General features: G+C 48.9%; 4 protein-coding genes across 4 annotated transcripts; 2 read left to right on the top strand and 2 right to left on the bottom strand.

Moving 5' to 3' along the window:
- Positions 1-806: 806 nt before the first annotated feature.
- Positions 807-2,150, top strand: F5Y00DRAFT_257369 (cyclin; the record flags this gene model as incomplete). The annotated part of the gene is made up of 2 exons (XM_048010544.1): positions 807-998; positions 1,104-2,150. The coding sequence occupies 2 exons, from the start codon at positions 807-809 to the stop codon at positions 2,148-2,150; spliced, it is 1,239 nt and encodes a 412-aa protein (XP_047869274.1).
- A 1,391-nt stretch (positions 2,151-3,541) lies between these two features.
- On the top strand, positions 3,542-4,844 carry F5Y00DRAFT_270546 (uncharacterized protein). Its single transcript, XM_048012630.1, has one exon. It carries the CDS (start codon positions 3,681-3,683, stop codon positions 4,794-4,796), a length of 1,116 nt encoding a protein of 371 aa, XP_047869273.1. The 5' UTR covers positions 3,542-3,680; the 3' UTR covers positions 4,797-4,844.
- A 5,327-nt stretch (positions 4,845-10,171) lies between these two features.
- On the bottom strand, positions 10,172-11,604 carry F5Y00DRAFT_99561 (ribosomal protein S5). Its single transcript, XM_048014431.1, has 4 exons — positions 11,530-11,604; positions 10,948-11,438; positions 10,580-10,837; positions 10,172-10,525 (listed from the first exon to the last, which is right to left on the bottom strand). Exons 2-4 carry the CDS (start codon positions 11,215-11,217, stop codon positions 10,268-10,270), a joined length of 786 nt encoding a protein of 261 aa, XP_047869272.1. The 5' UTR covers positions 11,218-11,438; positions 11,530-11,604; the 3' UTR covers positions 10,172-10,267.
- A 172-nt stretch (positions 11,605-11,776) lies between these two features.
- Positions 11,777-13,609, bottom strand: F5Y00DRAFT_99570 (thiosulfate sulfurtransferase). The gene is made up of 2 exons (XM_048014432.1): positions 12,426-13,609; positions 11,777-12,371 (listed from the first exon to the last, which is right to left on the bottom strand). The coding sequence occupies exons 1-2, from the start codon at positions 13,382-13,384 to the stop codon at positions 12,317-12,319; spliced, it is 1,014 nt and encodes a 337-aa protein (XP_047869271.1). The 5' UTR covers positions 13,385-13,609; the 3' UTR covers positions 11,777-12,316.
- Positions 13,610-13,873: the final 264 nt, after the last annotated feature.

The raw sequence follows: 13,873 nt of genomic DNA, 5'->3' as shown, positions 1-13,873 counted from the left end.
TACTCGAACACTCACGCACGCTTCAATCGGCGCCGTCGAGCAGAAAAACGCTTGCCCTCGTGGGACTCGTTAACTCGCTGTTCCCACCAAATTCATTCAGGAATCACTTAATTTCCTGTGATTAATCGTGGCGGTAAGGGAGACCCTTCTTCAGCGAAATTATAACACAGACCAACGTCATTTTGTATGCACGTATGCTGCATTAAATACTCCATCGAGGATCAATTGCCTGCCAGACGTTTTGCTGCGTGCCAGGAACAGATCCCCACATCATTGTCCCTCGAATCAGAATGCTTGGTGTTCTGCCCCTGATCGTGTGGTTCCAGAAGACCGTGCCCTGTTCCGCCTGGCCTGGTTTTGGTCCATCATGTCTCTCCTTGTTCTCAATTGGGTTATTGGTTTTTGACGCTAATACTTTTCCACTCCAGAGCCTTTTACTCGACATCTCTTTTTTAACGGCCGCACCTCCGGCCCTCTTTCACCAAAACATTTCACCGTCTTTCGGAAGCCATTCGGCCATAGTCATTCCTTAATTTTTTTCGTCTTTTACTGCGTACAGTTCATCACGCTCATTAATATCGTAATAATCGTGTCGTTCGTCCCAGCCGGAATAATACACTCTTTCGATTTCCTCCTGCGACGACCACTCTAATATACTACAACTAACATACACTCCTTCCACTGCATCAAGATTCCTGGAGAACCTAATCGTCACTCTTTTTTAAAGATCACGTCCCAGTATTGAACCTACCCGGCGATATTACTCTTACCGCAGTCTACTCAATCATCCCGTCAATCCCGTCACCATGGCCTATTCAAACTCAACCGACAGCTGTTTCTTCGTCGAATCCGATGAGCCTCGGCAACCTCGAATCAGCATGAAGGATGCGGCAAAGATGCTAGCCCGAAACCGACAAGAGATGATTGCCAATGAGCTATCCCGCCTAGCCGGCGACGAGTATCTCGAGGATGTCATGCAGCACATGAGGCACATGGAGGTTGGTGTTTTAAGATTACTATCTCCACTTTTCCCTATCCAAGCATTCCCAATTAATACAACGATGGTGGTTGGTATATACTCTTATAGCTAACAATTGGAATAGGACGAGACGCTACCGGATGCCAATCTAATTGACATGCAGCGAGAGATCCAATGGTTCATGAGGCCTTACCTGATTGACTTCTTAATCGAGGCTCATGCTGCATTTGCCCTCCTGCCGGAGACTCTGTTTCTGACTGTGAACTTGTTAGATCGGTACTGTTCAAAGCGAGTGGTATATAAGCAGCACTATCAATTAGTCGGATGCGCCGCCCTTCTCATCGCTGCCAAATATGGCGACAAGAAAGATCGGGTACCCCAAATCAACGAGTTGAACAATATGTGTTGTGGTCTTTACGATTCAGGAATGTTCACGCAGATGGAGATGCATGTCCTTAATACGCTCGAGTGGACTATTGGACACCCGACTGTCGACTTCTTTACGCAACTTATCGTCGCCGAGGAATCCGATGACCGCGAAGTTGAGCACATGGCCGCCTATCTCTGCGAAATTGCATTGTACCATCGAGACTTCGTTTCCACGAAGCCGTCGATTATGGCACGTGCCTCGCTCGCTCTCGCACGCGCGATACTCGGACGACCTGAAGTCAACGATGGCGAATGGGATCACGTGGAGAATGTTACGGTCCTCGCTCTATCTCAGCACTTGCACCAGCCATCAGTTACGTTATCAAGGAAGTACTCATCTCACCACCTTTCCCGCGTCTCGGGAAAGCTTGCCGAGTTTCTTGCACAGCAAGCCGCTATTTCCCGTCGAGCGCAAGGCCCACCCTCGCCTCCCGCGGAGCCTACTCTGTCAGCGCAACACTCAAGCATATATAGCACTCCTTCAAAAGGGCACGGTGCCGCCATTGGTGTCGCGGATGGATATCTGACGCCACCTATCACGCCCGACGGTGTTAACTTTGGTGTTGGTGTTGTCACAGACCCAATGAACAAGTATGTCCCGCCCAGGTGTCCGGTCACTCCTACACCTCAACCTCCCAGTGCGACCGGGTATCAGCAGCAGCAACAACAACAACAACAGCCCCCCGCGCAGCAGTACTCCAACTACTCATATGAGGAATACAGTGGCCCGATGGTCTCGTGATGGTTGCCATAGCTTGGACAGCATCTCTACGGATTCGAAGTAGATTCACCTTATCAATTCTATCATACCAACGATTCGTTTTAAGACTTATCGCATGGATGTGTATCATTGGAAGAAAAAAGATTGTTGCATAATTGACGGTTTAGGTTCATATCCATGGCATCAGCGACTTGTTTTTATTTTCAAAATTTTTCTCTTTTATTTTTCTCAGTCATACCCATTGAGCGTGCCATTGTTGCGTCAACCACTTAAGCGAACGATTGTCGACCAAAAAAATCTGATTTCTCCTTCCTGTGAGTTCGGGCGTTTTTTCAATATCGATCCGAGTACAGAAGACGGCGCACCAAATTGCAGCACCAAAAGCTACGGAGCGTTGAGATGGAGCAATACATAAGACGGGCGAGGCTGGATGTGGAAGAAAAAAATAACTGGCAATTTGTGAACAATGGGAGGATGACGAAATTAGGGGCGCATGTGTAGTGGCGCGACTACGGGCGAGTAATTCGTCGATTGCTTGCGGAGTGTTGAGTGGTTTCGACTCTTGCTTCGCATGGTCGAGGAACTGCGAAAGTAATATTGAGGCATGCCGCACGATACGATACACGGTTCGACTCCCTCACGCCGGGAGTATCTTAATTCTTGTGGAGGACGTTTGCTGCGGAATACCCTTGGCACTTGGACGATACCTTAGATGGCTCTTCGTTCTCATCGTCGACTCTATGTCAGATAGTATGCCTGCCGCGGCCGTAAATAAAACGGAAAAGAGTAAAAAATCTCTACAAAATTTTTGTCACTATCTTTCTTTTTTTTTTTGGTCTAATTTTACGTGATTTTGCGTATATCCTTGGAATATCCTGGCGTCATTTTAAAACCCCCTTTCTAAGAGGCCCCGAAGGGTTAGTGGTCTGAGCTGTCTACGGAAATGACTGAATAACCGATATCCACCTTAGATTCCTTCGCACAATCAAAAACCCACCCATTTTCCCCTGGAGGCAATAAACTAATGCAGGTGGACGGCTTTGTTCCGTAACGAAGCAGCAAAATAGATTATGATTTATCACGCATAACAATGCAGCATTCGACGCATTGATTTCTCCTTACCGCTATTTTGGCCAGTCGGGTTCGTTTGTCATAGCTGAATTTAGAAAAAATGGAACACGTAAATCGCGATTTACCCTTGTCGAGGTCATGTAACCCGGTAGAATTCAACTTTGAATCCATCATCTGGCTCATCCATGATGGATGATCCATCTAGCCTTGCGGAAAGTAAGAGATAAGTTGAGAAGATTGTGGTATAAAACACTCCAATAGAAGAGAATATGCTACGACGGCGAAGATGACTGCAGATCAGAGCTACATAGGCGCCTTTGTCTTGGCTGTCTGGCTGTGTAATTAGGCAACCAACGTGGGAAGACAAGGAGCCCCCAAATGTTAAAATACGAACCCAGCCTCAGCTGGGGATGACGACGCATATTACGGCGTACATACAGACACAGCAGGTAACTAGCTACCTATTATCAACTCGTAACTATGGGACAAAACCACAAGCAGAATATATCAGCTCAGTCAGAGGCAGCAAAATCAAGGGCAGAGCAAGGCGTGGTCACCGCTACCGCTACCGCTACCGCTCCCCTGCTACTAGACGAATACATACGGCGAGTCGTCGGCTCCTCTTATTCTTATTCCTCCATTTTCCCAACACAGCATAGATCATCATCGTCGTCATCATCATCGCCTGCGATCCTCGAGCGCGGCCGCACGAACCACGTCCTGCTGTACAACGGGTGCTTCAACCCGCCGCACCGCGGACACCTCGCGCAGCTGGTCCACGCGCTGCGGCACGCGGGCCCGGGAATGCATGTCGTGGGCGCCGTGGTCCTCGTCGCGGACGACGCGTATCTCAAGTGGAAGCTTGCTGCTGGGCAGCGCGGCGCGCTGCTTCTCGGGCTGGAGCAGCGGATTCGGCTCTGGGACGAGGAGCTTGCGCTGGTGGAGGAGGGGGCGCGGTGCTGGGTGCTCCCGGAGGTGATGTGGCCTCAGTACGCGGATGGACTAGAGGGGCGGTTTGAGAGGGATGGGGTTGATGTTGAGTTTGTGAGGCTTGCTGGCGGCGATAAGGTAAGTGTTGCGGCCGTAGAGCACGGGGTGTGGGGGTGTCGGGATATAATCACCTCGGACGTTAGTCGGCCTGTTGATTTCTACTCTGGCGGTGTCGGCGATGTTGCTTTGCCGATGCCGCTGCGCCGTCATGGTGAATGGAAGAAGGTGGTGGGAGAGATGCAGGGGGAGAAGGATGGAAGGGATGAAGAGGTTGTCAGTAGTGAGACGCTCACGACTGAGTCGACGATTATATCGTCATCTTCAACTTCGACATCCGCCCCTCAAACTAGCACAACAACTGCCATCACACCACAAACTAGCAGAAGCGTATGGACCTGCGGCCATGGCCCAAGCGGCAGCTATCATAACGTCCGGTTCATCGCCAGCAGCCACGACGAGCGCGTCGACCCGGACCTAAGCTCGACCAAGATTCGCGGTATCATAGCCGCCGGCAAGAAGCTCGACGTTGGCCAGCTCGAACAGAGACTACGGGGTATAGCGCTTAGTCCGTGGCTGTTAGCACGGTATATTAAGGAGGGCTCCTAGGTAAGGAGGTATGTGCGAGCCATAGGTAAGGACAACATCTGCATTAAGGCTGGAGAGCAGATGAAATGATGCGGACAGGGATGAACTAGAGACAGCTCAGGAGGAGGAATAAGCCTCGAGAAGGAGAAGTAGGCATATGTCGAGATACTTACGGCCGGGGCTTTGAGGGTACCTGCTTCGTACACACATAACGAATTCGACCTGTTCGAGGAAACATATCATGGTCGGTTCGGCAATAATGATTCTACATTGCATCTGAGATCATAGCACGAAGAACCTGATACGCCTACAGTAAGAATAAGAAATAAGACATTCTTCCATTCTTAAGGCTCCTACATTAGGTAGTTATTTCCACACTTCTGGAGCAACTAGGGGCTTGTAAGTAACAGCGAGGCTGGAACAAGTATACGTCTCCATCATCGACTGAAGATTGCATCTACGAAATATAATGTGCATCATAACATATAATCATATTTGGCATAAGAAACTTTCGAGTAAGGGTTGTTTAATACTGAACTATGATGAACTTTTTTCCTTCTGCCAACCCCTTTTCCCGCCTTACAAAGGGCGACCGCCAACCCCTCTTAGTCGCTCTATTTTCTCCCCTACCTGAACCCCCTACATAGGTCAGCATGAAGTTCTTCGCAATATATTTCTTTACAATACGGAATAAAAACGTCTAGGTCGAAATAAAGTATTCTAAAGAAACGCAATAATAATTACCGTTCACATTAATACCGAACCCTACGTTGAAATCGTTAACTACCTTTTACAGTATACAAGTAGTAGGTAGCAAGGGATAAGTTGTTTCCTATTCATTAGCTACTAACAGTAGTCTTGCCAGACATCACCTACAGCTTAATTAAGTCTAGCATAGTCGTGATTGTATGAAGCACTGTACCGGCTCCCAAAAGACAAAATTCCAACTCCAAAAAAAAAAAAGTTCCAAAAAGGACAAGGTGACCGTCTCACACCCTGATAAATAGTATGATAACCTCCTCGGTCGTAATGTTTTCAAGTTTTCTTTATTCCTAATATCCCACTTTCCTCATCCTATTCTCTCTCACGGATTCCTTATGATCATGTTCCTATTTTCCTTTTACCAAATCCACACTGGGCGGATTCGCTGCCGCCGCGGATCCACTGACGTTGAGGTATTAGTAACGATAACGGTGTTAGTGATGGTGGTAGTACTAGCGATGATAGTAGTACTAGTGATAGTAGTGGGTACCTCTTCCACCTCTAGCTCAAGTGTAATGGACGGCTCCCCGTGGCTTCTCATATCATCTTGTATCATAGTAGTCGGCCCTTTCTCACCGTCGGGCTCTGTCCATTCAATCATAGAAGCTAGTGTTGCCATTGAAGGAGAGTGAACCCCGCCGTAGGGAACCGCGCCAGGAGGTGATGTAAAACTGGATGTCTGCGTGTTAGCTGTCTCCGGACTCGACCCCACACCGCCGACGTTGGGATCCGATGTTGTCGGCTGGGCTTCACCGCCGTTAGTTCCAGTCGGCGCCGTATTTGCGTTCGAGCCCGGTGCGGTCAATACAGAACTCCCCCCAGTATTAGGACTTGATTGTGTCCCTGAACCTTGCCCGCTAGGTGTGGAACCTCCATTCACCGACGGGTTGAAGGTTGGGTTAGACTCTGAGCTGGCCGGGTTACTATTTTCATTGCCTCCGTTTCCGGTAGATCGCGTGCCTTGTCCTTGTGTGTTAGACCCACTGCCCCCATTCGCCCAGGGGCTCGAAGTAGGGCTGAAGCCCTGTGTTGAAGGGGTGCCTTGATCTTCTCCATCTGACCCATTGCTTCCTCCGTTGCTTGATGAATTTGGAGTAGCCAGCACATTTGTGGCTGTATTTAGACTTCCCAATCCACTGTTAGGCGACGTAGCTGAACCTTGACTTTGGATACCGCCTAGGTTGGAGTTTCTATTGTTGTCTGGCGAGTTACAACTTGGATCTGTAGATCCCGAAGTACACGAGTTACCGTTTGAACCACTATTCGGGCTTGATAAGGTCGACTGGCTTTGACCCCCTAGGGTAGCTCCGCCCCCATTATTTGGTATCGAAGAACTTGGATTATTACTCGTCTGTGGATTAGAACCTACCCCGCCGTTTGGTGAAGCGCTTGCTTGTGATGTGTGGGGTGTTGCAGAGCCTCCGTTATCCCCGCCTCCGAATGAACGGCAAGCCGGGTCACTGGAACCTTGCGTACAAGCTCCAGATGCTCCGCCATTGTTTGATGGGGTGCTATTAGGGCTGGGGCCGGCTGATCCGTTGCCTTGGCTGGGAGAAGTCTGTCCTGAGTTGGAATTACTTTCTGGTGAATTGGCTGTAGGGCTAGGAGATGGATTCCCTTGTCCATCCCCCATAGAGGTCTGTGTCGGGGTTCCACCATTACTTGATTGGTGAAGAGTTCCTTCAGCCTGGCTAGGCGAAGTTTGACCTTGGTTACTACCACTTCCAGGTGAACTATCCGTAGGACTCGAGCCGGCCGATTCATGACTTTGGCTAGGTGCTTGCCTGGAATGACTATTGTCACTTGATTGATTACTATTAAGACTTGGGGTTGCTGCTCCTTGACCTTGACCCTGGCCGTTCGGGCTAGTAGAAGACACATCGGAATTACTACCAGTAGAAGGTGAAGCCGGAGGGCTGGGATTTTCCCCAGTTGTTACTGAACTGGCACCTCCATTTCCGCTGCTAGGAGCTGAACCGAGACCACTGTTTTGGCTTGGCATACTTCCGTCAGAAGGCGAACCGTGCCCTGATCCCGTAGGGTTCATATTGCCTCCATTATTTGGGGAAGTATTCAAGCTAGAGCCAAAAGTTGGACCTCCACTCATTCCATCGTTTGAGGCTGAATTGGGCCTACCACCCTGACCGAAGCTGCTGCTACCAGCTTCGTTGGTTGCTGAGCTAGGGCTGGCCCCTGGGCTTCCATTTGGAGATAGTGTGAGGCTACTCCCCGGTGTAGTTGGACTTGGCCCTATGTCTCCATTTGTGTTCGAAGACGATCCACCACTCCCAGGGCCTGGAGTGGTTCCGCTATTATTGGGCGGTGAGTTACCGCTACCGCTGTTACTTCCAGGTGAAGTCGGACCAGCGGCGGAACCCCCACTTGGAAATGATCCTGGTTCTTCTGTACACCGCCCCGAGGTGACGCCACCGCTTCCATTCGGCGGTGTTGCTGAGGCGCCTGGAGTAGAACCTCCGTTCGCACTTGCAGGTACCGCCGAATTTGAACCCATATTATTAGGCAGTTCTCCCTGTGCACTGGGCATGGTAGGACCTGGTTCCGTTGGTTGTGTCAGGCTTGATTGAGGGGGGGTTCCAGGTGAGGAAACTGTAGACGATATAGTTCCAGGCCCATTCGTAGCTGGTCCGCTTGATCCTGCGCATGTTTCCGGACCTAAAGTTGGCTGGGGGACACAGAACCATCCTCCGTCGCAATGAGCACAAGGCCAACCAAACCCGCAAGGCGCAGGCTGTGCCGGAGTCTGAAGAGGTGGACAGAACCAGCCGTCGAGACATTCGTGACAAGTATAACCAGAGCCAGGACATGGCCCTCGAGTGCCAGGAATCCCGGACGGAGAGGTAGTAGTAGCACCGCCAATACCACTAGCATTTGGGCAATGGCAAGTCGGAGAAACACATTCGGGGCAAGGCGGGTTAGTTGGGCACGGCTGATTGTCGTAGATGGCTAGGGTAGGAATTCTACCAGCTCTATACGCTCATTAGTTACGTAGAATTACCTATCTAGGTAGTTAATACCTCTGGACAAACTTACAAGAAGATCGTCTCAGTCAATGTTGAATGGCAATCCTCTATTACGGTGACTATCCTATCGACTAGTACAAGTGAGCGTGGGTCATTAAAAATCCAATGAATAGCTATGGAACCTACCATAGGTAGTGACTGTCTCGAGAATGATTTCTAAACGTGATGGTATAGGTGTCGTCAACGATAGTTGAAAATCAGTGGTAGCCAGATCATCCGAAATAACAGAGCTGTCAATCGTATTAGTTATGCTATCGGGACCACTGCTAACTATCTCAGAACGCCTCCTTAGGATTGATGCTGAAAGGTCGTCTGCAGGGTCCGTAGCGGTTTTCTGAACGACACTCTCTACAGCCGAATTTGGATCTCCGAGTAAGCTCGCCACAGTATCTAGAGAATTAGGGGCTCTCTGTTGGCGGGCTTCGACCTGGTAAGCCCATTGTGCAACATTAGTAACTATAAATTCTCTCGCAGTCTGTCCCCTTGAATTCGTTCTATTGACGATTATAGGCGCCGCTAAGGGGACTAGTCTGTCGAGTATACCACCAAGCCTGCCCGTAAGGACTGGAGCCGTAGAACTCGTGGGTTCGGATAATGTAGGAACGGGTAAAACTGGCTGATCCGTCAACAAAATAGGTATCCCTTCAGAAGGACTGATACTTGACGAATTAATCGTCGATATAGAGTCGCCCAGATGAGCAGTTATGGCCGTCGTGCCCATAATAAGGTTCCTGGAGGTCATATTAGAGAAGCCGTCTATATTAATACCACGTTTCCTGTGGCGATATTGCCATCTACTATCATTTGCAAGCAGCTGCTTAGATAGGACATCGCTCCCCGTCGACAAGTTGCGATTCTCGAACGTTAGATTAGCAAAACCGGGATGGGCAGATGCCGCAGCTAGTGAAAAAGAGGAAAACACAGTCGTTATAAGCAAGTATCCCGCTATTCCTAGAGATGGGAGTGGCATTTGGAATGTGTAATGTCTCATAAGGGCTTCAGACAGGCGAAAAAAGGATTCGTGGTTCAGAAGGAGTTGTGGTAGAGCCAAGTTCAAAATTGAGCCAAAATGTCAGACCAAAAAGACCAAAACTGACGATAGTTAGGGCAGAGGGAGATCTAGTAGAGAGATGATATGAGTGAGAGTATGAAATGGGATTGGTATGGATTCGGAACTTGATCTAGCTAATGTTATACTTAGCTGTTGCTACTCCCCCTTCTCTAATATAAGTGCAGTAGGAACGACCTGGATTTGATCAGGGGAAGAACGGCTGGAATACAAGGGGCTTACTTTCCTACTATTGATACGTTATTTCCTTGTCATGAGTAGCTGGTCTTTGCGGAAGGTATCAATGGCATGTCTGCTTAATCTATGACGATCGCGCTATACCTTGGTTACATGTATGTACTACTATTAGGTACATAATGTACATAGTTTATGTAGGGATTTCAGGGGGCTCGCTTTCTTACGTAGGTGATATAGCATCTCCGTCTTAAACACTCGCTATGGGGCTTATAGTCAACGTCAAGTAAACTTTGTAGCTTCACAGCGCACTAAGAATGGATCATAGGTATGAATTGTCAGAATCGAGCTGCCATTTTGCTGCCTTAATCTGATGCCTGCCTACCCGGCACCGATGCAATTAAAAAACAAGAACGAGTCTACGCCGTATGCCCCGAATTCCGCATTTAGTATCGCTTTCCTTCTCGGAGAGTATCCGCATACTCCTCCAGCGGGCTTCTGATCAACTTCGTCTCGGTCCACAGGTTGGGTGTTAAGAATCCGTACGAGTTGGAGATAGCGGCGAATGTAGCCTTCAAGGTGTTCTCGAGAGTCTTGGTGGAACCGGACGACGAGGTGTAGGCATCCTCGATACCGGCAAGCTGTAGGAGACGCTTGACAGCAGGGGATGCGACGATCTGGGTACCACGAGGGGCAGGGATAAGCTGCAAATTGTATTAGTATTGACTTTCTTCCTCATCGGTGCATTTTGAACATACTCGGACAGTGACGGAACCGCACTTTCCACTCTCCTTGACGGGCAGAGAGTGAGGAAGACCAAGGTTAGTACCCCAGTAACCACGTCGGACGGGGATGACGCTGAGCTTGGCGATGATGATCGCAGCACGGATAGCAGTGGCGACTTCCTTGGAGGTCTTGATACCAAGACCAACGTGACCCTCCGAGTCACCAATGATGACAATAGCCTTGAATCGGGTTCGCTGACCGGCACGGGTCTGCTTCTGTACGGGCTTGATCTAAATTCGGGGAATCCATGTTAGTAATTTCATTTCAACACTCTCGTATTCGCAGGTTTCCTAAAAAGAAAATCCTAGAAACTTGGGATGTTTTCTGGGTTAAATCGTACCTTCATGACCTCATCCTTGAGCTTTGGCAGGAAGAAGTCGACGATCTGATACTCCTTGATGGGGAGAGAGTGTAGGTAGATTTCCTCCATGTTCTTGATCTTGCCGGCCTTCACAAGACGTCCCAACTTAGTGACGGGCATCCATTCCTTCTCGCTATCCTTCGCACCACCGCGACGGCCTCGACCTCTGCCACGGCCACGGCCACGATCGCCGCCTCGGTCACCTCGAGAACCAAAACCGCCTCCGCGGGCACCGCCTCGGTCAGCCATAGTGAATTGTTTGTGGGAGTGGTGGCTGTTGGAAAGTCGTTAGTAAGGTAGTGTGCGTAAAGCGAAAACTCCCGAATTGAGCCTTTCGTGATGGCGGTTTTGAGGTTGACCGAATTTCGAAGTTTGGGAATTTTGCGCGGTGGAGGGGCCCTACAATTTTGGAATTTCGTTCTGGGTTTGTGGGAAAATGGGCCCCAGCCGAAGTGGTCAATGCGCACTATCTGCCGATCACCGATAAGATTAGCTTAGGTACCGAAGTACATATACCCCCGAGATGCGAAATACATCTCATAGTAAATTTGAATTTCGCACCAAGGTTCCAAGTATCCTCCATCCACATTTTGATCATGTTTGAATTATACACGTAAATACCACCGCTGGAGCGATTACTTACCTTCCGGAGATAATTAAACCAGATACCCCCTTTTTTCTAGTGTCTCATCTACAGGTATACCGTACCTAAGTCTCTGGCATAGGTACTCCTAGCTCAAGTCTTAAACCCATCACACAGGACTGCGGAAATAATATGAGTTATTAGGACTAAACCTTCCTAATACATAGCCTAGGTAAATATTAATATGAATTAAGCTACGCAGAGATGAGTCTCCCTGGGTAAGGCATTGTTAGGTCGTGCTCGTATCGAGAATAACCTATAAGTCTAGATTAGAAACTTGACGAGATATTATATGTAAGAGTTACTAGTTATAACTACCTAACTTAGGTAGTCAGACATGACACGATGCACATATCTCGTACAAATGTCGAGTTTCATTACCGTGATCTAACCTCATACGCCGATACTGAGCCTGTCACCTAGGCCATGTCGTGATAACTGTGGATAACCTCGTAGTTGCACCCAGATCCAGGCTATATTTACAATAGGCATTCGGATTTTAGTAACCGAAAACATCCCAAGTCCAACCTGATAATTCCAATAGGAGTAAGTGGAGTAAATAATGCGTAATTCATGCTCAATGTAAACGATGCAAAGGGAGGACGAAGTGCGCAGAGTATATTTGAAGGCAATATAAGCACGACGAATTCCTGAGAAGGGGGGGTATCTCATCATCATTCTGTCCGCAACACAATCCACAATCCCCTACTCGTTCTTGCGGATTAATGAATCCGAAGGATTGGCTCGTTGCGCCCACTCACTACTCACTAATTAGTTACGTGAAAATAGTCAAGAAGTAAAAAGTTCAACTCACGTCCAACTGCCATCATAGATCCGCCGAGTCTCAAAAGAACCATACCCTGCCACCTCGAGAGCAGTATCGATGACAGCTGCTGTTACTCCGGTGCCACATGTCGATATGATCGGCTTGTTCGGATCTACCCCCTTCTCCTCAAATAACTTCTGTAGTTGCTCCTTGGGCAAGAATGCTTTGGTCTCGGGGTCGAGAACGGCACTGAAAGGAATGTTGATAGAACCCGGCATATGGCCGGACGAGAGACCCTCTCTGGGCTCGGGATCCTTGCCGCTAAATCTGCCAGCAGGTCTTGCATCGATAATCTGAACTCCTTCGGAGCCTTCCTTGTTATGCTCTAGGGCAACCTCCCGCACCTGTTCGAAGGTTGCGACGTGGGTTTCGTCTATCTTGGGAATCGGGTACGGGTTGCATTCTACGCTGTAGAGTTCTCCCGACTCTGTGGGAAGGCCAGACTCTACCCACAACTTGAAGTTGTTCAAAATATGTACGCTGGGGTGACCAAATACCCTAAGAGTCCATGCTACTCTTGGCGCACTGAAAATGCCCAGCTCTTTTGAGTCGTAGACAACTACTGTATCGGCCTTTCGAATACCAAGAGAGCTCATTGCTTCTGCGAATGTCTTGGCGCTCGGTAGCATATGGGGATATGGGCTCCGTTTATCGCTGACCTTATCGAGATCAAAGAAGCGGGCCTTTGGTATTCGCTTCTCGATGAAGACGTCAATACCCTTTCGCTCGTCATTTGGTAGGAACCATGAGGCGCATAGGGGAATAACTCGGGGCTCGGGACTGATAGGTGATGGCGGACTTTTCTTCAGAGCATCTGCCAGCTCAGCGGGAGTCACTAGGTAGGAGGACATGTTCCGGCGAGGTTCTATGAAACCAATTAGGCATCTTTGGAAGCTTTGTCGTGGAGAGAAAGCTCGCGTGGAGCGAAATATTGCAAGAGTTGCCATAGCCAGACCGCTCTTTTATGAGACTTATGCACTGTATGGGGTCGATTATGAACTCTTATATTCGGACGAAGTGATACTTAATAAAGGTCTCCTGGGCGGGTGAGGTCCGGTCGTCGCTTAGAAGTGAGCAATCCAGATCGCCACCACCGCCCGGAGAGATCGCGAGTGACGGTAATTGAATAGAAGAAAAGTGACGCTCGGATGATTGAATAAGCTCCAATTTGTCTTGAGAGCTTTGGTGAAATGATGTACGGTGCGGGGTCTTTTTAGTACCTACAGTTCGTCACTTCCTTTGTTTAACCAAATACCAACGGCGCAGCGGCGTTAATAATTTCGCGTTACGCAAGAACGAACAGCTTTGCGATGGCTTGAAGTCAAAAATCTCAATTCTCCAATTACGAAGTGGCTGCCCGATAAGCAAGGTTTGTACCTGACCAACAGAGGTGCCCGCTATCTATAAGATTCAATTGTGGACCGTGGAGTACATCC

This window comes from Daldinia vernicosa (genome assembly GCF_022497035.1).
Source record: "Daldinia vernicosa strain CBS 139.73 unplaced genomic scaffold F5Y00scaffold_3, whole genome shotgun sequence".
In the NCBI taxonomy this organism is placed as follows: Eukaryota; Fungi; Ascomycota; class Sordariomycetes; order Xylariales; family Hypoxylaceae; genus Daldinia; species Daldinia vernicosa.
This window is presented reverse-complemented; position numbering and strand designations above follow the sequence as displayed.